General features: G+C 38.9%; 1 protein-coding gene across 9 annotated transcripts in view; it reads right to left on the bottom strand.

The window, feature by feature from the left end:
- The window catches only part of Eda (ectodysplasin-A), a 425,155-nt gene that overhangs the window by 81,796 nt on the left and 318,961 nt on the right, over window positions 1-24,398 (bottom strand). For all 9 annotated transcript variants that reach the window (NM_010099.2, NM_001177943.1, NM_001177944.1 and 6 more), the window contains exon 2: window positions 8,866-8,971. In NM_010099.2, the coding sequence (NP_034229.1) occupies window positions 8,866-8,971 (106 nt within the window). The remainder of the gene's footprint in view (window positions 1-8,865; window positions 8,972-24,398) is intronic.

Here is a 24,398-nt window from a genome sequence, read left to right as displayed (position 1 = left end):
TTTTAGCACTGACGTTCTTTCTCCTAGGTTCACTCTTCCCTCAAGTCTTCTCTTGGCTACCTCTGCCACTTTTCAGATTGTAGCTCAGATGTTACACTCGTTAGGAGAACTTTCCTGACTTCCTAGGTTTAGTTCAGGCACCAGTGTACTTAATAACACCTTATGCTTACCTCACTGTACCACTTAGTACACTACAATATAATCGTTTATTATGAATGTGGTGAAGGAGATCTTGGGGCTAATCTTATCCATCACCATGTCCCTAGTATCCAGAGCAATGATTAATAAACATTGTACTTAATAAAGGATGCATCAAATGAATAAAAAACAAATAAAAACAACACCATCACCATCAACAACAAAAACAACACAGTGTAGAAGTTCTGTAATTTTTCAGGCCAAAGAGGCCCAGAAGGTTAAGATGTAGAATGTCTAAAGTAAGGCAGGGTGAGCCAACAGATACTTTCTAACTACACATCTCCATCTGTTTATGACATTTTGAGGAGCCATACAGGAACACTTCACCACTTAGCTGACACATTAACATTCTTATCCTTCACTTCTTAAAGCCATTTGCATGCTCTCATGCCTTAGTGAGCCTCTTCATGGATACTAATGAAAAGGCTCATTGACCATCCAAATAGAAATCCTGAGTATTTAATCATTCAGATACCATCTAATTGGTTAAAACTAGCCTGGATGTTATTACAATATTATAGAAATCAGAAATAGTTAGAAGTTGTATTAGAAATTGTATTAGAATTGGAAGGAGATAATTAGACTTTCTATTGTAGTAATTCAGCATCTTTTTTGTAACACTATATATTTGAGGGATATGACAAATTTTCATCAGGAACAGTACCTACCCCACTAGAGTTTTCTCAGCATGGTGTACAGTGACTAGAATTTCTAGAATTGCATGTACTTAGAAGAAAAACTCCTTACATGGTTTTGAAACTCTTGACATCTCAGTGTAGGAACTACTAGTTCCTACACTGAGATGATCCATAATAAACTGAGATGAGTGAAATAAGAGTTACTAGTAAACAATTAATGGCATGGGGGTTAGAATCCAAGTTTCTTGGCTTAGTGATCACAAGGCTCCCTAATATTGAGAAACAAACAGTTATAGTGAAAGCAAGACTGGAAGGACCTTTAGAGAATCTCAGAATATCTGGGTATGTTGTCTTCTTCAGGCAAATAGTAAACAATTATCTTTATAGTACTTCTGTGGCTGGTATGTCATATTCAGCTTACTTTACCTGATTCTGTATTGCTTAAACCACTTATTAATATTTATTTGTTTACCTGAGATAGAGTTTAGCTCTATTGTTCAGGCCGGTTCCAAACTCCTGACTTGAATTATAGCCTCCAAAACAGCTGGCACTACAGGCATGCCTCACCAAAGCCTGGCTCTTGGTTACTTACATGTAATGTTTTGTTTTCTACAACGAACGTGTACTATTTTTATAACCGTGAAAACTCTATGAACATGGAATACAGATGTAGCTCAGTCGTGGAATATTTGTCTAGCACATGCAAGACCTGGGTTCAGTTCTCCACATAGCCTAGAATTAACCCAATAAATATTTTTAAACAGCTTCTACTTTTATAAATTTACTTTCAAGGGTTGTGGATGAATATCCACTATATGTTGAGCAAGTTCTGCCCACCATGCTCTCCTACTCCTCTTTCTCTTCCTTCTCTCCGCTACTGTTAGCCCTCTTTACATTCTTCAACATTTATTTTTACTTTCCCATGTATGTACGTGATTTCATGCATCAATATAAAAGTTAAGAACTATAAACAAACAGAAAACAAATATATATATATATTTGTCTTATGAGACAAACTTTAACCTCTTATATTCAATTCAATTTAGTTTATATATAATAAGAATAGGAGTTTTGTAGCTATACCAACTACAGAGCCTAGAAATATGTCTTACTGGATAGTCTAAAATAGTTGTTATTCGAAAAATGCTTGTTAACCAAGTGTCAATGTTGATGGCCTATTGAGATCATTTACTGTGGGGCTAGTTCTATCAAAGAAAATATAGCTTTAAAGGCTATGTTGGAGTATGAACAAGCTAAGATATTTTGGCTTGTTTAATGTTTTATTTGATATAAAGCCACTTTCTAGAGTGTTATACTGCGGGCCCTTAAGCTGTTGGCAGCCACAAACAGCAGGCAACCTTGGGGATTCTACAACTGAAATCAAGAATCTTCTTCAAGTGCACACATGGTAAGCTTTCAAAAGCTTAAATTTCATCTTGTGAATAAGCCTCTGAAATCCTATCAGTTATTGAAATGATTCTAGTCTTTCTCATTTGACACTAGCTCAGTGATGGGGCACTGAAAAGCAATAAATATAGTAGCAATACCAGCATAAAGGCGATTTTAATTCTAGCTAACCATTTACAAACAAAACATCTGTTTTCTTTGATGCCATAGCCTTTTATGATCAGTTGTATCAACGGAATGGTGGCTATATCCTAAATCATTCTTATTTTTAAGAAATTAAAAACAAAAGATACATTTTAATCTTAATTTATCATCATTTTTACACATTTATAATAGTAGAAAAGGATACTAACTTCTTTTATCTGTTCAAAAGTAATTATCAAAGAAGAAAAATCCCAAGATACACACACATACACACATATTTCTATCTCTATGTCTTTATCATATATGGGTATGATAAACAAATAGGTAGATAGACAAAGCCAAGCAGATAGAGCAAGGAACTGTCATGGACAAAATATGCAGTTGTGATCAATCTTTGTTGTGATGAAGTAGGTCAGAATATGAGGTCTAGAGTTTTCTCCCTATGGCTGCTATGTGCTACCCTACTGAACAGTACCAATGAGAAGAAAGAATTTTGCTGAAATATAACATCACTGCTGAGTTATAATGTTTGTCTATAAGATAATGACAATGTTTGAGAGAACTGAGTAATAACATTTAGTAATTTACAATTTTTTTCCTTTTTAAAAATCTACTGGCACTTTGGATCAATACAGTAACTTCATGTCTTAAGCCAGGCTCACCGTCTCTATTATACCAACAAGAAAAGGAAAGCTCAGAGGGATGTGACTTCTCCAAGATCACATGACAGCTAATATATGGGGATATTAGGATTTGTAATCCTTAGACTGTAACTTGCTCAAGTACCTTTTCTTTTATACCACACTGCACTTTTTCCCTCATGAGCTCCTGAATCCATTCCACAGTCCATGTTGTAGCCTATAAGAGATGGCCCCTGGAGCAATTATGACTTCAGAGTACAAACTTTATCAGGAAATTTTGACACAGATTGCTTATGTATTGTGCCTCAGCAAACACTATGAAATGAAACAATGATAGTAACCCAAAAGCCTCGTTAATTAGCAGAAATGAATTCAGAAACTACTAAAAAATTTCTGGCCATCAAAACACATAAATTTAATGCAGATATATAGCTATGTAGAACAGAAAAAAATTAATCTATGGTCTTGGAAGCTGGCTCAGCACTTGCTACTCATGATGATGTGGGTTTAATTCCTAGCACCTACATGGCATATAATAACCATGTGTAATGCCAATTTCAGGGGACCTGACTCCACTTCTGGTTTCCATGTGTACTGTACACAAATGGTACACAGACAGACATGCAGGAAAAGCATCTATACATGTAAAATATAAAAACAAAAAGAAATTCATTTTAAGAGTTGTTATAACAATAACATTATAAGATTTATATTGGGGAAAGTAACGTTGTGTTTGTAACTACTATTTACGAGTCAATCCCCCACTTACAGAGCACTCAGAACTGAGAAAGTGGAGAATGTAGTCATTCTTAAATTGCAGGTTAGAAAAAACTGATACATCTTGGAGATAGCTACTATCTTTTTAAAGAAAAAGCTAACATTTATTATGCTAATTATTTAATTTTATGTATATCTATGTGTACCTGTGTATATGTAATGGACTGCATGGATGGAAATGCCCTCAGAGGCCAGAAGAAGGTATCAGATTGTCTGAAATATGAATTATACATGGTTGTGAGTTGCTCATTGTGGGTACTTGGAATTGAATCTAGGTACTCATGTAAGAGCAGCAAATGCTCTTAATTGTTGAGCCAGCTCTCCAAGCCCAGAATTTATTTGTGTGTGTGTGTGTGTATGTGCATGGGTATGCATGTGTGCATGTGTGTATACATGTGTACCATGTGTGAAGGGCAGCCAACAAATATCAGGAGTCAGTTCTCTTCTACCAAATGTTGCCTCAGAACATTGAACTCAGGTCATCAGACTTGTTGACAAGTGCCTTTACCCTTTCAGCTATCTTGATGGCCCTGCTTTTGTTTTGAAGATAAAACAGGGATTGCTTATGTTATAATTCTAATCATCTAGTATAAAAGACCAATGGAACAGGAAAGTCAGTCCCTTAGTTATGGTTTCTATTGCTGTAATAAAACATAAATGACTAAAAACAACTTGGGTAAGAAAGGGTTTACTTCAGGTCACAGTCCATTAACTGAGTGAAGTCAGGTCAGGAATTCAGTACAGGAACCTGAAGGTAGGAACTGGAGCAGAGGCCATGAAAGAATGGCTTGCTCAACAATCAGGAACACCAGCCCAGGCATGGCACTGCCCACAGTGAACTGGGCCCTCCCACATCAGCAATAGTACCCCAGAGACTTGCATACAGGTCAAGGTTATGGAAATATTTTCCTAGCTGAGATTCTCTCTTTTGAGGAGAAATGTTATCAACATATTATATGATACTCTAGGAATCTACCACATTACTATATATGTGCTTCACCCTCACCTCTTGCCTATAAATCTACCAGCCCCTTTACCAGAGCTTCTCTGTAAACTTCTCTGAGGCCTGGTTCATGGTTTACTCCTTTCAATTGTATGTAGAAGGCTCACTAAATAACAAACAGTAAAATAGTTTGGGAATTGAAATCCAATCTGAGGATATCAATAGATTACAAAACTAATAGAAATTTAGAACTGTTTTTCTGCTATGTTTTAAATGAGTTTCTGTTTTTTTAGTGTCTGTACATCTATGCATGCATTCCTGTGTTCATGTCTGTGTGTGTGTGCTGTATGCATGTGCCTGCTATGATGCAAGTAGAGGTCAGAGAACAGCTTGCAAGAGCAGGTGCTTGCCTTCTGCCATGTGGATTTGAGGAGTTGAACTCAGGTTGTCAGTCTTGCAGTAAGACCTTTACTTGTTGAGCCATCATGCTGGCCCTTAGTCCTGTTTTTGATCTTTGAAAAATGTTTTGTTTTTTAAAAATAAATTTTTAACTATTTAAGGCAAATCACTTTTTCTTTTCTTTTTTTTAGCAGTCTTTTCTTTTCTTTTTTCTTTTTTAAATTTTTAATTAGGTATTTTCCTCATTTACATTTCCAATACTATCCCAAAAGTCCCCCATACCCTCCCCCCCACTCCCCTACCCATCCACTCCCACTTTTTGGCCCTGGCGTTCCCCTGTACTGGGGCATATAAAGTTTGCAAGTCCAATGGGGCCTCTCTTTCCAGTGATGGCCGACTAGGCCATCTTTTGATAAATATGCAGCTGGAGTCAAGAGCTCTGGGGTACTGGTTAGTTCATAATGTTGTTCCACCTATAGGGTTGCAGATCCCTTTAGCTCCTTGGATACTTTCTCTAGCTCCTCCATTGGGGGCCCTGTGATCCATCCAACAGCTGACTGTGAGCATCCACTTATGTGTTTGCTAGGCCCCAGCGTAGTCTCACAAGAGATAGCTATATCAGGGACCTTTCAGCAAAATCGTGCTAGTGTATGCAATGGTGTCAGCATTTGGAGGCTGATTATGGGATGGATCCCTGGATATGGCAGTCTCTAGATGGTCCATCCTTTTGTCTCAGCTCCAAACTTTGTCTCTGTAACTCCTTCCATGGGTGTTTTTTTCCCAATTCTAAGAAGGGGCAAAGTGTCCACACTTTGGTCTTCGTTCTTCTTGAGTTTCATGTGTTTTGCAAATTGTAACTTATATCTTGGGTATTCTAAGTTTCTGGGCTAATATCCACTTATCAGTGAGTACATATCATTTGAGTTCTTTTGTGATTGGGTTACCTCACTCAGCATAATGCCCTCCAGGTCCAACTATTTGCCGAGGAATTTCATAAATTCAGTCTTTTTAATAGCTGAGTAGTATTCCATTGTGTAAATGTACCACTTTTTTTTGTATCTGTTCCTCTGTTGAGGGGCATCTGGGTTCTTTCCAGCTTCTGGTTATTATAAATAAGGCTGCTATGAAAATAGTGGAGCATGTTTCTTTCTTACTAGTTGGAACATCTTCTGGATATATGCCCAGGAGAGGTATTGCAGGATCTTCTGGTAGTACCATGTCCTCTGTGAGTGGATCACAACTTCTGCCAGGAGGCAGGTTCGAACACCAAATCGCTTTTTCTTTGACACTTGTGAGGCAAACTTGAGATAGATAATCTAAACTTGCATTATAATATCAAATAACGATAGACTTAAAATTAATTACTAATAGGCTTACTCTTTATTAGGAACTTCATTATTTGTATAAAACAGAACTCGCTCATTATCTTGAGATAGTGATGTTGAATTATATCTCTTTGGCTATCTAAATGGGCATCTCAAATTTAACAGGTCTAGTTAAATTCTTTTATGTTTTGGTATTTTTAATTAAAATACTAATATATAGTCATTGTACATAGTCATTAGCTTCAGAAAGACAAATTCAAATATGTCATAAACTTGAACTCTATTCATCACTGATACCCCCTCTTCTATCTATATCCTCCTTTCACAAATCTGATTTCTAAATTCATAACTCTTTCCTCACACATCTCTACACGTCTCCCTTTCCTTCTCCATCTCAGAAATAGCAATTCAAGCCATTTAGTTCTTTATATCCCAAACTCTCGAGGTCACTCTTGGCTCTTGTCTGTCATCTTCATATCCTTTTATAGATCCCTAAGTCTTATCAGCCATTCCTTCAAAATCTTTCTAGAGTCATAGCACTTCCTACTAACTATACTGCTTCCACCCTATTCTAAGCTATTATCATCTCTTGCCTGGATATTACCCCCTTTGAGTCTCCCTGTTTTTTCATTAGAGAAGTCAGAAGGAGTCTGTTAAAATGTAAGTCAAATACTGTCATTCATCTACTCAAACTCATCTAATATAGTTCCCCAGTCCATGCAGAATAAGACACTAGGACCTTTCCTTTGGCTTACAAGGCTGTAGAATGAGTTTTACTGTCTGCCCTCATCTCCTTTCTTTCTCTTCCTATGATCCCAGTCACACTGATTTTCCTGAAACATATCATGCATTCTCTGTTTCAGAGGGTTTTTTAAAAAAAAAAAACTTTTGGTTGCTTTCTTCCGTTTGCTTTCCCTTCATTTCACTCAGGGCTGTCCTCAGCCACCCCCTTTTCACAAAGACCCCCACCCCATCACTGTTCAGTATACTCCATTACCCCTTTCACTGTTTCTTTGCTGTATCTTTCTTTACAGCCCTTACCACCACAACCTTTGTTTTCTGTTTATCTCTGCACTAGAAATGAAGTCCCCATGGGGAACCAGAAATATTCACTGAAGTCTGTCATGTACCATGTCCTTGTCTACATGGTAAGAATATAAACATTAACTAAACAAATACAGATCTTCTTCTAGTTTTTCTATCCTACTGTGATATAAATTGGATCTGTTTACTCAGTAAATATTTTTAGAATGCATTTGACAAACACTGTCCATAGCCAGCAAAATAACATGAATAGCTTTCCAAAAGGAAAGTTGGATTGCTTTGCTACCTTTTAACTCATTGAGACACTCATCACATCTAAAGAAATGCTTCTATAGCCTCCCAGGTGAAAGGTTAAGTATCTTAGACGATTTCACAATCCCCTGGCACCCTTTATCCTTAACTCTAAGGCAGTACTAGTTCCATTTCTTCAATTGTTTCCACTTTCTGGAACTGCTTCCATCATTGGCCCTTACTCACACTGACAAATGTCAGCTTAAAAATCTCATTTTCATCTTTATAAAATCATATTGCTTTGTAAGCCCCTACAGACACATATCATCAGCAGATGTAGCCAGACACATTGTCTTTGAATCCAGATGGCTTTTCAACAGCCCAGAGCTATGTATCCTATAAACCTCTGTGCCAAAGGGGTAGCATTCTGTCAACTGACAGAGTAACACTGAAATACAGCGATTCAAAGTCCCTGCCCAGGAGCTCCCACAACATTTTGTCATCCCCTGAATGTACTACTAGTTAACTCAAAGCTATTACACCCATAATGGGAATGGTTTTCCTTGGTGAATCACTGCCTAGCCAAAGGGACAGTAAACACTGTCAAGTTACATTACGATACTACCGGTGAGACAAATACTAGGCCATATTATAGGGTTATGTAAGGGGAAGGGATCTTTGTCCTCAAGGAACTTCCAGAGTAATGTTACATGCTTTGGTTTAGATTTGGACATAGTAACAGATACCAAAACTGTTATAATTATCATTGGAAACAATACATACTATAAATTGCCAGCATGGGAAAACACTATCAGTTACAAAAATAGGATCAAATTATCTTGGTGGACATAGCTGATATGGTATGTCCCCAGGAGAGAGGAGGTCCTTGTTGAGAGTAACCTTGAGGGACATAAATGCTAGCATGGCCTCCAAACATACTGAAAAAGACTGAAGGTATCTGGAATTAGAGGATGAAGGATCCTTCTATTGTTAGTTCTATGTTAAAAGATTGATTATCAGGTTAGGCTGGAGAAATCCATGATCTTTGGATAATACATGAGAATGAAGAATATTTTTATTAGTATATCATGGAAAAAAGATCACTTGAGTAGACTTACCATCTGCTCCTTCACCACTTTTGCTTCTCTTATTGCGGCGAACACGCCTACTTTCCTCTTCAGAATATGCCTTTTCATCAGGAAAGAAGAAATTCAGGAGGGCCATCTGTAAAATTAACAAGTAGATGTATCAAAGGTTGGCCTTTGTTAGCTATATCCTACATAAAAAAACCAACCAACTAGCTTTCAATACATATTCCATCTTTCCATTACATTTCATATATCTAAAGTCTAAGCCTCCCTTTCCTTCTACTTTTCAAATGACTTTAATCACCGCTGTTCTTATCATGTAGGTATGAAGTTTTGGTTAATATCTGAAGCCTCTCTATTTTGCTCTGAATAGCACTATCAGAAGTCCCGTAGGTTACATTTGTCCACAAACTTCTGGGATTTGCAATAAATTTCTAATTTTTCTTCCACATTACTGATAGCTATCCAGAATTAGCCTTGGATTTTCTATTACCCCTTGGATTTGATTATCACATACATCTGATTTTGTCATGTTATTTATGCTCTGCTTTTAACTTGTTTCTAGAGCAGAGAGCATAATACTAGGGTACCAGTATGTCAGTTGTCTTATGGGAGTTAAGATATGGTAAAGGATACAACAACTCTCTGCCTTTTCCCAAACTCCAGAACATGTAGTCTAGAAGACTCATTTTAGCGAAAAACAAAAGTTGATTATTTTTCCCATTCTGTTTGGCAGTTTTTAAGGAAAACATAAACCTATTCTCATTCAACTACTAATGTTTTTATAAGATAATGTATCTGAATAAAATAAATCTTGTATAAAAAGTACTCATTTTGATATTTGGCCCTCTGCTATCTTCTAATCATTGCTTATATGTTTGCTATGTGAATGGGTCTGGTTTCACTAATGATAACCATAGCTTCATTAAGTATATACTTGAGGTGAGAAGATGCGCATAAGGTAAACAGTGCACAGAGGTTTAGATTTGTACCCTACTGCTGTGTAACCTTGGACAAATTTCTTTTTATTTCTTTTTTTTTATATTTTCTTTATTTACATTTCAAATGCTATCCCGAAAATTCCCTATACCCTCCCCCCACCCAGCTCCCCTACCCACCCACTCCCACTTCTTGGCCCTGGCATTCCCCTGTACTGGGGCATATAAAGTTTGCAAGACCAAGGGGCCTCTCTTCCCAGTGATGGCTGACTAGGCCATCTTTTGATACATATGCAGCTAGAGACATGAGCTCTGGGGGTACTGGTTAGTTTATATTGTTGTTCCACCTATAGGTTTGCAGATCCCTTCAGCTCCTTGGGTACTTTCTCTAGCTTCTCCATTGGGGGCTCTGTGTTCCATCCAATAGCTGACTGTGAGCATCCACTTCTGTATTTGCCAGGCACTGGCATAGCCTCACAAGAGACAGCTATATCAGGGTCCGTTCAGCAAAATCTTGCTGGCATATGCAATAGGGTCTGGGTTTGGTGGCTGATTATGGGATGAATCCCCGGGTTGGGTAGTCTCTGGATGGTCCATCCTTTCGTCTTAGCTCCTACTGGTTATAAGGACACATGCTCCACTATGTTCATAGCAGCCTTATTTATAATAGCCAGAAGTTGGAAAGAATCCAGATGTCCCTCAACAGAGGAATGGATACAGAAAATGTGGTACATTTACACAATGGAGTACTACTCAGCTATGAAAAAGAATGAATTTATGAAATTCTTGGGCAAATGGATATATCTGGAGGATATCATCCTTAGTGCGGTGCGGTAACCCAATCACAAAAGAAGTCACTTGATATGCAGTCACTGATAAGTGGATATTAGCCCAGAAACCTAGAATACCCAAGATACAATTTGCAAAACACAAGAAAATCAAGAACAAAGACAAAAGGGTGGATACTTCATTCTTCCTTAGAATGGACAAATTTCTTAAGCTTCCATTTCCTCATTTGAAAATAGCATTTTACTCCTAAAGCAGTTATTGGACCATCACAGGACCTATCTCATATAATATATACTCAATAAAAGTTAGATATTACTATGTTTAAATACCTTAATGATTTTGAAAATTAAAATGAATGCATTTTCATTCTATTGCCAGCTGGAAAAATAGTAATTCCTGAATCTGCATGTATGGTGCATTTATTAGTTAAAAAAAATGGGCTGGCCCCATGGAAACCCTAACAGTCTATATAAACTTTCTTTAAGTTCCTATGATTCATTGTTTATATCAAACAACTATATCCAGTAGACTTAAGCACAGTCATCTAGGAGAATAGATTCTTTTATTAAGTATCAATGAATAAATGAATATATGTAACCTGCATATTATTAATCATGTTACATTTCAAAACATTTACATTTATCCACATGAAGTGGCTATTCTCCAGGGAACCCACAGACTCCCCTAAAACAATACAGGCTATTGCCAATTGCTCTTAATTACCTATCAGAAGTAGATGGTATGACCCTGTTGTTGAAGACAGAACACACCTAGGTTAGAGGACACAGAGAAATGAAGTTGGAACTTAGCTAGAAGCATACTGCTTGGTAGTAGCTTTCGTAGTATTGAAAGATGCTATACAGGCTATTTAGGGAGAAAAGTCATCAATGGTCTTATCCAGCTAAGAACCCTGCATGTAGCAAAACTGACTATTCAGACAAGATTTGCCCACTGGTGCATTAGCTGAGGGCAACATGTTGTTTTCTGATTGGATTTGAGGCCTACCTCGTAGGAGGAAATGCATGCTTGATACTGCAAACGTGCTCAAAAGTCCATATTGGGGAAATCATAGGCCCTAGATGGAAGCTTACTATTTTGATGTTTTGCTAAATGAACATGCAGTCAAGTTGCCTTCTAAATATGTATATTTATACGTATCCCAGCACTGGGGAGCTTCCACGTGCACACATCCACACATGCATACTCGCATGGTTCAACTGGTTAGTATTTTGGGGTCACTTGACTGTAATAGAGAATGTATTTTTTCCATAGAATCAAAAAAAAATCTGGTTAAGCCCACAGAAATGTTACTTAAACCACCATATAAATGAGCTAATACAACACTAATAATATGAAATCAAACTGGCATTTAAAGTAAGATCTTGATCTTGCCAGGTGTGGTGGCCCATATTCATAATCCCAGCACTCTGCAGGCTGAGACAGAAGATCATAAACCCAGTGTCAGGTGCTTCTTAATAAAACTGGGTCTGGAAAACAAACAAACAATCAAATAAATAAACAAAATAAAGACTCAAAGCAAACTCCTGAATCAGAAAGACTGCCAATAATCTTGGGATAGAACAAGCTGTTATCTATCTATCTATCTATCTATCTATCTATCTATCTATCTATCTATCTATCTATCCATCCATCCATCTATCTACACATTTATTTATTTAATTTTTATAACAGTACTTTATTCTATCTACCTATTTATTTATTATTTTTAACACTGAGTACTTTTTTATCTATCTCTCCATCTATCTACCTAACTATTTATCCATTATTTCTATAACTTTGAGTACTAGAACCTGAGCTATTTTGGATAGAATTTACTTTTATTTCAAGGCTTTGCAGAATAAGTGAAGGCTTATTTGCTTGTAAACTAAATGACCCCAGTCTACTACAATCTTGAGGGGCTTTTGTTATTATAATCACATTACAAATAAATACATGCTTTGTTAAAAAGGAGCTTGAGATCACCTGGTGAGCAAGAGGGAAGCACCTACTACAGATTGCTAATAAATGAGGCTTCTTAGAGAAGATGTAACATCATAGGCCCTGAATGATGGAAAGGATTTAATGATTAATTACAAATGGAAAAGGAATTCCAGATGAAAGGAACATTGTATTGAAATTCCAAGAAGAAAAACAAACACAGTTTGTAAAACTACTTGTAACTTAGAATAGGAGGTAGAGAGGAATGGTGAGAGATGAACAGGGGGGCGTTATGGGATTGGATCAGGTTAAGGAATTTATGCCAAATCAACAGGAGGGGGTCAGGTGAAGGGTTTTTTTTCTTCCTTAAAATTCTTGCCATGTGAAAATGGAGATATATTTTACCTATAATAAAAAATGTTATTTTAAAGCAAGAGATTTGACAAATGTACAATCCTTATAATCTCTACTCAACTCAAAATATAGATCATTTCCATGACTAGACAAGTTTCCTTTTTGCCCCTTTTAGTCATTCTCTAGTATCTTCTGCCCCAAGTTGACTTCAGTTCTGATTTCTATTGTCACAGTTTGGTTTCTCCCATCCTAGAATAAACTTTCACATATGCATATGCATAATTTTTCATTCAGTATGCCTATGACATTAATTCCTGTTATATGTATAAGCATTCCATTAGTTTTTAGTAATTAGTAGTATTTTATCATAAGACTCTGTCCTTTGAATTTTTAAAAGTTTTTCTTTGACAACTTCATACATGTATATAATGTATTTCCATTCTATTTACCCCATTTCTTTCTCTTATTGCCTTCCTATTCTTTCTAAAGCTTTTCCCCACATGTCCTATTCCTAGTGTTATGTATTTCTTTTTCTTATTTCTCTTTTTAACTCTTTTGAGTTTCATTGGGGTTGCCTGCATGTACATGGGTGTGGTGTTACTAATGGAGTTTGGCCTTCTTACCAGTGGCTAAACCCTGAACAAAAAAGACTCCTTCTCATCCAGTAGCCATGAACTACCAATAGCTCCTAAGGTTATCTATGGCCCTCCCTCATCCATGCTGGAATGTTAATGGGTCCTGTGTCATATAGATCCTATGTAGGTAACTGCAGATGCTATGAGTTCATGAGTGTTATATCCATGTCTTCTCCAGAAAAGTGTTTTCCAGAACTCACATGTTCTTTCAACCCCTCTTTCCAAGATATTAAAATATCCCCGAGTTTGCAGCATAGGGTTATCACTCTTTAAGTGCATCCTCTTACTGATGTACATCTCGGTTACTTCTAGTTGTGAACATTTATGTGTAAGTTTTGTGCAGATACATCTTCATTTTTCCTGGAAAGACATCTAAGAGTTGGCCCTCAGGGTTATGTGATAGGTACTAAACTGCTTTCTAGAGTGATTGCAGCACTGTATGTGCCCACCATCAATGTATGTGAGTCTTGGTGTTTTCCATCTTCACTAATACTTGGTAATGTCAGTAATTTTTATTTTATTCATTCATGATAGATATGAAACATTCATTATGACTGTTTTTTGAGTTCTTAACTTTCTTTTCTACTGTCACCTTGTTGTCAACTACTAGATTTCAAGTCACCCACCTAGAATGTATTCTCTAGATCCTTCAAATTTGTGGCTACAGGCATATCATCTAATTAAAAACCGATTAAGCTCATGTAAAAACAATAAACAAGAAGCAGTGTAGTTTTGAATAGTGCTTTCATAAGATGCACATTGACTGTATTAGAGACCATTTGCTTACTGCTTCAATTGTGGCTGCAATATGAGTCTGTCTATACCCAAATTCTAGAAGGGTATGTTATTAAAGTACAATGGTATTTCTGGGATAAAGGACTCCAAATGTAAGTGGAGCACCTCTTTACCATTGCCAACTACACTCCCAGACATGGCTTCATGTGCTTTGGGTTTCCTCTTAAGCACAACTTCTATGTGAGGTCTGGTATGGAATTTTGTGCGTTCTTATATCCTGGTGGTGGCAGAAAGAGAAGTCATTCACATATTAAAGTTGTTCACACTTGTTCCAAAGTGTCTGATGACAGCTTACAAGAATTCAACCTTCCAAAACAGGAGTGCTGGGGGAGAGACAAATTTATGCAATCAACAGAAACAATTCCAATTTCCACAGGTGTAGGAGTATCTCAAAGTCCCTCAAAGAGAAGCTGTTGATAGTATAGGATATTCATAAGTCAAGTATTCATTAGAAAGGGATTGCTTGAACATGAAAATTCTTTGAATATGTCATATTTTCTCAAACAACGAAAGAAAACAACACAAAACACGTTTTAATCAAAATGTTTCCCTATTCACAGTGCCCTATTTGAGCCTCAATTAAAGGCAGGAGGGAAACTATATTCTATATAGAATAATGATAAAGACAAAAAAAACCCATCAGTAGCTTCTCACACAAGAATCCTGAATTCTAGCTTTAGTTCTGCATTCATTAGTATGGTCTCCAGAGGCACGTTGTAGAATATGAACAAAATAGTCTTCTCTTTCAGCATATTGCTTTCCTATTGCACAAGGAGAGAGCACCAGGAATGTTGGCCACAGTCAGGCATTTTGCTCAAGGGGAAGAAAATCTAATTCTTTACACTTTATTATGTGATTACATTCTTGTTTCTTATGGTAAAATTACATGGTAAACAGCACCTGCAGATTACAGGGATCACAGCTAGAAACAATTTGCTAACAGTGAGACACAAAGGCTACATACATTATTGTAGTGACTCTCCAAGGATTACTACTACAAACTTTTTTTTCTAATAGCAAACCCTATAAATTTATTGGATACTTTTCACTCGACATAGACTGAATTGAATTTAATTCATTTTCTATTTCATTGCAAAGATACTGGATTGTACTAGCTGATTCACAGGAAATGACTCAGAAGCCTTTTGAGGGAAGGAGCACAGCTCATCCAATTTTTTTATAACTAGTGCCTAGACCTGGTCCTAGCACACAGTAGGCCCCTAAGAAATATCTCCGTGTTAAGAGAATAATCTAAACGATTTTAGTCAAGTTTTTTTTTTTCTGCTAACACAAAGCACTTAAACCTGAGTAATTTATAAAGCACAGAACTTCATTTTCTCATAGTTCTGGAAGCTGAAAAGGCAAAATTAATGTTAAGATGACTGGTGAGCATTGCACTCATTTCCAAGATGGTGCCTTATTAGTGCATCCTCCAGAAGGAATACTGTGTGCTGGAAGGTAGAAAGAAGAAGGGAAGGAGAACAGACTGTTTTACCAAGACCCTTTTATATGGACTTAATCGCATTTATAAGGAAGGTACTCTCATGGCCTAATTAAATCTTAGAGTCCTGCCATATGATGATGTCATCTTACGAGCAATACCTGAAATTTTAGGGACTCCACATTCAAACTGTATTATTACACACTTCTTGAAGCCACAGTATGATTTCATTCTAATTGGGCCTGTTTTGGAGACCAACCAGGAAGGGACAGGCTAAATCTTATATGATTAATAATGAATGAAATTGATAGGATGCTAAAACTGAGAGACTTTGTAGGTGAGTGTTATACATTCTTGATCAGAATCACTACATATGAATATTAAAAGTATAGAATCCCAGGCCTCCATCCCCATCCTCCACTAAGTTTAGATTGTGTAGACCTGAAGTGAAATCCAAGAACCTGACCCAAATTTGCTCTTTAGGGGATCGCAACACACATAATCACTGAGATACATTTCAAGAGACTTCTGTATTGTGTGTTCTGAAACTAGTTTATAACCTAGACTGAAAAGGTTAAGTTGTCTTTCTTTTCCTTAGTAAAAAAGGGTTCCTGGACAGCTAGTGGTTTTTTTTTTTTTTTTTTTACCTTTTCTTCTGTCAATCTTAATCAGGTTATAAAAAGTCAATACTCCATCTCAACAGGAGACATGTGCATATCAGACTTTCTAAAATTAGTACATCATTTACTTTAAAAAGTTTTCTCTTTCAATATTCTGGAGTTAATTTATTTAATCTATCTTTCCTATTATAGCCAATGTCATCTCATCATCATTATCATCTATCAATAATCAGCTGAGACTTCTGAAACATTAAAATGTCATACGTTCTGAGGGCCTGAGGAGAAGACTTAGTGGCTAAGCGCTTGCTTTTCTTTCAGAAGACTGAGTTTAGTTACCTGCACCAATTTCTGGGAGCTCACAAATGCCTATTACCCCATTCCAGGGGATCATTTGCCCTCTTTGAAACTCAACAGGTGTGTGTGTGCGTGTGTGCATGTGCGTGAGTGTGCGCGCGTGCACACATACACACACACACACACACACACACACACACACACACACACACACTCTACAGCTTTAAAAATAAGATAATTTATTCTCTGAAATGTGAGTTGTTTCCCCTTGCCGTGCTAGGGATTGAGCAGGACTTTGAACATGCTAGGCAAGCATTCTACTACTAAGCTGTATTTTAAATGCTTAACAAAATCTTCAAGTGCTTCCATCATAGCAAGATAGGGGTATTCCTGTAGTAATTAGTGAAGCACTGAACTTGGTTAACACATCTTAGATAGAAAATGAATCAAAAGGTGGTACTGAACACATTTTTAATCTTATTAAGGACACTTAATACGCTTTGATTATAAACAGGTCTGGAGAGGGTCATTCAGAGTGCTGTCTTTTGTTTTTTTTTTTTTTTTTTTTTTCATTTTTTATTAGGTATTTAGCTCATTTACATTTCCAATGCTATACCAAAAGTCCCCCTTACCCACCCACCCCCACTCCCCTACCCACCCACTCCCCCCCTTTGGCCCTGGCGTTCCCCTGTACCGGGGCACACAAAGTCTGCGTGTCCAATGGGCCTCTCTTTCCAGTGATGGCCGACTAGGCCATCTTTTGATACATATGCAGCTAGAGTCAAGAGCTCAGGGGTACTGGTTAGTTCATAATGTTGTTCCACCTATAGGGTTGAAGATCCCTTTAGCTCCTTGGGTACTTTCTCTAGCTCCTCCATTGGGAGCCCTGTGATCCATCCATTAGCTGACTGTGAGCATCCACTTCTGTGTTTGCTAGGCCCCGGCATAGTCTCACAAGAGACAGCTACATCTGGGTCCTTTCAGTAAAATCTTGCTAGTGTATGCAATGGTGTCAGCATTTGGAAGCTGATTATGGGGTGGATCCCTGGATATGGCAGTCTCTACATGGTCCATCCTTTCATCTCAGCTCCATACTTTGTTTCTGTAACTCCTTCCATGGGTGTTTTGTTCCCACTTCTAAGGAGGGGCATAGTGTCCACACTTCAGTCTTCATTTTTCTTGAGTTTCATGTGTTTAGGAAATTGTATCTTATATCGTGGGTATCCTAGGTTTTGGGCTAGTATCCACTTATCAGTGAGTACATATTGTGTGAGTTCCTTTGTGATTGTGTTACCTCACTCAGGATGATGCTCTCCAGGTCCATCCATTTGGCTAGGAATTTCATAAATTCATTCTTTTTAATAGCTGAGTAGTACTCCATTGTGTAGATGTACCACATTTTCTGTATCCATTCCTCTGTTGAGGGGCATCTGGGTTCTTTCCAGTTTCTGGCTATTATAAATAAGGCTGCTATGAACATAGTGGAGCATGTGTCCTTCTTACCAGTTGGGGCTTCTTCTGGATATATGCCCAGGAGAGGTATTGCTGGATCCTCCGGTAGTACTATGTCCAATTTTCTGAGGAACCGCCAGACTGATTTCCAGAGTGGTTGTACAAGCCTGCAATCCCACCAACAATGGAGGAGTGTTCCTCTTTCTCCACATCCTCGCCAGCATCTGCTGTCACCTGAATTTTTGATCTTAGCCATTCTCACTGGTGTGAGGTGGAATCTCAGGGTTGTTTTGATTTGCATTTCCCTGATGATTAAGGATGTTGAACATTTTTTCAGGTGCTTCTCTGCCATTCGGTATTCCTCAGGTGAGAATTCTTTGTTCAGTTCTGAGCCCCATTTTTTAAGGGGGTTATTTGATTTTCTGAGGTCCACCTTCTTGAGTTCTTTATATATGTTGGATATTAGTCCCCTATCTGATTTAGGATAGGTAAAGATCCTTTCCCAGTCTGTTGGTGGTCTTTTTGTCTTATAGACAGTGTCTTTTGCCTTGCAGAAACTTTGGAGTTTCATTAGATCCCATTTGTCAATTCTCGATCTTACAGCACAAGCCATTGCTGTTCTGTTCAGGAATTTTTCCCCTGTGCCCATATCTTCAAGGCTTTTCCCCACTTTCTCCTCTATAAGTTTCAGTGTCTCTGGTTTTATGTGAAGTTCCTTGATCCACTTAGATTTGACCTTAGTACAAGGAGATAAGTATGGATCGATTCGCATTCTTCTACATGATAACAACCAGTTGTGCCAGCACCAATTGTTGAAAATGCTGTCTTTCTTCCACTGGATGGTTTTGGCTCCCTTGTCGAAGATCAAGTGACCATAGGTGTGTGGGTTCATTTCTGGGTCTTCAATTCTATTCCATTGGTCCACTTGTCTGTCTCTATACCAGTACCATGCAGTTTTTATCACAATTGCTCTGTAGTAAAGCTTTAGGTCAGGCATGGTGATTCCACCAGAGGTTCTTTTATCCTTGAGAAGAGTTTTTGCTATCCTAGGTTTTTTGTTATTCCAAACAAATTTGCAAATTGCTCCTTCCAATTCGTTGAAGAATTGAGTTGGAATTTTGATGGGGATTGCATTGAATCTGTAGATTGCTTTTGGCAAGATAGCCATTTTTACAATGTTGGTCCTGCCAATCCATGAGCATGGGAGATCTTTCCATCTTCTGAGATCTTCTTTAATTTCTTTCTTCAGGGACTTGAAGTTTTTATCATACAGATCTTTCACTTCCTTTGTTAGAGTCACGCCGAGATATTTTATATTATTTGTGGCTATTGAGAAGGGTGTTGTTTCCCTAATTTCTTTCTCAGCCTGTTTATTCTTTGTGTAGAGAAAGGCCATTGACTTGTTTGAGTTAATTTTATATGCAGCTACTTCACCGAAGCTGTTTATCAGGTTTAGGAGTTCTCTGTTGGAATTTTTAGGGTCACTTATATATACTATCATATCATCTGCAAAAAGTGATATTTTGACTTCCTCTTTTCCAATTTGTATCCCCTTGATCTCCTTTTGTTGTCGAATTGCTCTGGCTAATACTTCAAGTACTATGTTGAAAAGGTAGGGAGAAAGTGGGCAGCCTTGTCTAGTCCCTGATTTTAGTGGGATTGCTTCCAGCTTCTCTCCATTTACTTTGATGTTGGCTACTGGTTTGCTGTAGATTGCTTTTATCATGTTTAGGTATTGGCCTTGAATTCCTGATCTTTCCAGAACTTTTATCATGAATGGGTGTTGGATCTTGTCAAATGCTTTTTCTGCATCTAACGAGATGATCATGTGGTTTTTGTCTTTGAGTTTGTTTATATAATGGATTACATTGATGGATTTTCGTATATTAAACCATCCCTGCATCCCTGGAATAAAACCTACTTGGTCAGGATGGATGATTGCTTTAATGTGTTCTTGGATTCGGTTAGCGAGAATTTTATTAAGGATTTTTGCATCGATGTTCATAAGAGAAATTGGTCTGAAGTTCTCTATCTTTGTTGGATCTTTCTGTGGTTTAGGTATCAGAGTAATAGTGGCTTCATAAAATGAGTTGGGTAGAATACCTTCTACTTCTATCTTGTGAAAAAGTTTGTGCAGAACTGGAGTTAGATCTTCTTTGAAGGTCTGATAGAACTCTGCACTAAACCCGTCTGGTCCTGGGCTTTTTTTGGCTGGGAGACTATTAATAACTGCTTCTATTTCTTTAGGGGATATGGGACTGTTTAGAAGGTCAACTTGATCCTGATTCAACTTTGGTACCTGGTATCTGTCCAGAAATTTGTCCATTTCGTCCAGGTTTTCCAGTTTTGTTGAGTATAGCCTTTTGTAGAAGGATCTGATGGTGTTTTGGATTTCTTCAGGATCTGTTGTTATGTCTCCCTTTTCATTTCTGATTTTGTTAATTAGGATTTTGTCCCTGTGCCCTTTAGTGAGTCTAGCTAAGGGTTTATCTATCTTGTTGATTTTCTCAAAGAACCAACTCCTCGTTTGGTTAATTCTTTGAATAGTTCTTCTTGTTTCCACTTGGTTGATTTCACCCCTGAGTTTGATTATTTCCTGCCGTCTACTCCTCTTGGGTGAATTTGCTTCCTTTTTTTCTAGAGCTTTTAGATGTGTTGTCAAGCTGCTAGTATGTGCTCTCTCCCGTTTTTTCTTGAAGGCACTCATAGCTATGAGTTTCCCTCTTAGAAATGCTTTCATTGTGTCCCAAAGGTTTGGGTACGTTGTGGCTTCATTTTCATTAAACTCTAAAAAGTCTTTAATTTCTTTCTTTATTCCTTCCTTGACCAAGGTATCATTGAGAAGAGTGTTGTTCAGTTTCCATGTGAATGTTGGCTTTCTGTTATTTATTTTGTTATTGAAGATCAGCCTTAGTGCATGGTGATCTGATAGGATACATGGGACAATTTCAATATTTTTGAATCTGTTGAGGCCTGATTTGTGACCTATTATGTGGTCAATTTTGGAGAAGGTACCATGAGGTGCTGAGAAGAAGGTATATCCTTTTGTTTTAGGATAAAATGTTCTGTAGATATCTGTCAGATCCATTTGTTTCATCACTTCTGTTAGTTTCAGTGTGTCCCTGTTTAGTTTCTGTTTCCATGATCTGTCCATTGGTGAAAGTGGTGTGTTGAAGTCTCCCACTATTATTGTGTGAGGCGCAATGTGTGCTTTGAGCTTTACTAAAGTTTCTTTAGTGAATGTGGCTGCTCTTGTATTTGGAGCATAGATATTCAGAATTGAGAGTTCCTCTTGGAGGATTTTACCTTTGATGAGAATGAAGTGTCCCTCCTTGTCTTTTTTGATGACTTTGGGTTGGAAGTCAATCTTATCAGATATTAGGATGGCTACTCCTGCTTGTTTCTTCATACCATTTGCTTGGAAAGTTGTTTTCCAGCCTTTCATTCTGAGGTAGTGTCTATCTTTTTCTCTGAGATGAGTTTCCTGTAAGCAGCAAAATGTTGGGTCTTGTTTGTGTAGCCAGTTTGTTAGTCTATGTCTTTTTATTGGCGAGTTGAGACCATTGATGTTAAGAGATATTAAGGAAAAGTAATTGTTGCTTCCTGTTATTTTAGTTGTTAAAGGTGGCATTCTGTTCTTGTGGCTGTCTTCTTTTAGGTTTGTTGAGGGATTACCTTCTTGTTTTTTCTAGGGCGTTGTTCCCGTTCTTGTATTGGTTTTTTTCTGTTATTATCCTTTGAAGGGCTGGATTCGTGGAGAGATAATGCGTGAATTTGGTTTTGTCGTGGAATACTTTGGTTTCTCCCTCTATGATAATTGAGAGTTTGGCTGGGTATAGTAGCCTGGGCTGCAGTTTGTGTTCTCTTAGTGTCTGTATAACATCTGTCCAGGCTCTTCTGGCTTTCATAGTCTCTGGTGAAAAATCTGGTGTAATTCTGATAGGCTTGCCTTTATATGTTACTTGACCTTTTTCCCTTACTGCTTTTAGTATTCTATCTTTATTTAGTGCATTTGATGTTCTGATTATTATGTGTCGGGAGGAATTTCTTTTCTGGTCCAGTCTATTTGGAGTTCTGTAGGCTTCTTGTATGTTCATATGCATCTCATTCTTTAGATTTGGGAAGTTTTCTTCAATAATTTTGTTGAAGATGTTTGCTGGACCTTTGAGTTGAAAATCTTCATTTTCATCCACTCCTATTATCCGTACGTTTGGTCTTCTTATTGTGTCCTGGATTTCCTGGATATTTTGAGTTAGGATCTTTTTGCATTTTCCATTTTCTTTGATTGTTGTGCCGATGTTCTCTATGGAATCTTCTGCACCTGAGATTCTCTCTTCCGTCTCTTGTATTCTGTTGCTGATGCTCAAATCTATGGTTCCAGATTTCTTTCCTAGGGTTTCTATCTCTAGTGTTGCCTCGCTTTGAGTTTTCTTTATTGTGTCTACTTCCCTTTTTAGGTCTAGTATGGTTTTGTTCATTTCCATCACCTGTTTGTATGTTTTTTCCTCTTTTTCTGTAAGGACTTCTACCTGTTTGATTGTGTTTTCCTGTTTTTCTTTAAGGACTTGTAACTCTTTAGCAGTGTTCTCCTGTATTTCTTTAAGTGATTTATTAAAGTCCTTCTTGATGTCCTCTACCATCATCATGAGATATGCTTTTAAATCTAGGTCTAGGTTCTCAGGTGTGTTGGGGTTCCCTGGACTGGGCGAAGTGGGTGTGCTGGGTTCTGGTGATGGTGAGTGGTCTTGGTTCCTGTTAGTAAGATTCCTCCGTTTACCTTTCGCCATCTGGTAATCTCTGGAGTTAGTAGTTATAGTTGACTCTGTTTAGAGATTGTTCTTCTGGTGATTCTGTTACCGTCTATCAGCAGACCTGGGAGACAGATTCTCTCCTCTGAGTTTCAGTGCTCAGAGCACTCTCTGCTGGCAAGCTCTCTTACAGGGAAGGTGCGCAGATATCTTGTATTTGGACCTCCTCCTGGCCGAAGAAGAAGGCCCAAAACAGGACCTTTCTCAGACACTGTGTTGCTTTGGCAGTTCCCAGGTGGTACAAACTCTCACCTAAGCAGACTAAATTCCTAGGTTCCTTGGAGTCTCGGGACCAAGATGGCGACCGCTGCTGCTGTGGCTTAGGCCGCCTCCCCAGCCGGGTGGGCACCTGTCCTCCGGTCCGGAAGGTGGCCGCTGTCCCCGGCCCACACAGGGTGCTGCCTCGGCGCCTCTGTGCTTCTGCCTGTTCCAGAAGCTGTCAGGTTCTCTGGCGCACCCTCTCACCTGTTCAGACTAATTTCCTAAGTTCGGCGGGTCCTGGACCAAGATGGCGACCGCTGCTGCTGTGGCTTAGGCCGCCTCCCCAGCCGGGTGGGCACCTGTCCTCCGGTCCGGAAGGTGGCCGGCTGTCCCCGGCCCACACAGGGTGCTGCCTCAGCGCCTCTGTGCTTCTGCCTGTTCCAGAAGCTGTCAGGTTCTCTGGCGCACCCTCTCACCTGTTCAGACTAATTTCCTAAGTTCGGCGGGTCCCGGACCAAGATGGCGACCGCTGCTGCTGTGGCTTAGGCCGCCTCCCCAGCCGGGCGGGCACCTGTCCTCCGGTCTGGACGGTGGCTGGCTGTCCCCGGCCCACAAAGGGTGCTGCCTCAGCGCCTCTGTGCTTCCGCCTGTTCCAGAAGCTGTCAGGTTCTCTGGCGCACCCTCTCACCTGTTCAGACTAATTTCCTAAGTTCGGCGGGTCCCGGACCAAGATGGCGACCGCTGCTGCTGTGGCTTAGGTCGCCTCCCCAGCCGGGCGGGCACCTGTCCTCCGGTCCGGAAGGTGGCCGGCTGTCCCCGGCCCACACAGGGTGCTGCCTCAGCCCCTCTGTGCTTCTGCCTGTTCCAGAGGCTGTCAGGTTCTCTGGCGCACCCTCTCACCTGTTCAGACTAATTTCCTAAGTTCGGCGGGTCCCGGACCAAGATGGCGACCGCTGCTGCTGTGGCTTAGGCCGCCTCCCCAGCCGTGTGGGCACCTGTCCTCTGGTCCGGAAGGTGGCCGGCTGTCCCCGGCCCACACAGGGTGCTGCCTCAGCGCCTCTGTGCTTCTGCCTGTTCCTGAAGCTGTCAGGTTCTCTGGCGCACCCTCTCGCCTGTTCAGACTAATTTCCTAAGTTCGGCGGGTCTCGGACCCGAGTGCTGTCTTTTGAACAAACATTTTGTACATAGCACATGAAAGGTTCTGAATTAGACAATATTCTAAACATATGTAGAAAAAGGGCAAACCACACAATTTATTTGAAGTGGAATGATAGTACTTAATTGGAGATAAAAATGTT

Source organism: Mus musculus, chromosome X (genome assembly GCF_000001635.26).
Source record: "Mus musculus strain C57BL/6J chromosome X, GRCm38.p6 C57BL/6J".
Classification (NCBI taxonomy): domain Eukaryota; kingdom Metazoa; phylum Chordata; class Mammalia; order Rodentia; family Muridae; genus Mus; species Mus musculus.
The sequence above is the reverse complement of the archived record's forward strand: the minus strand, read 5'-3'. Positions and strand labels throughout refer to the sequence as shown.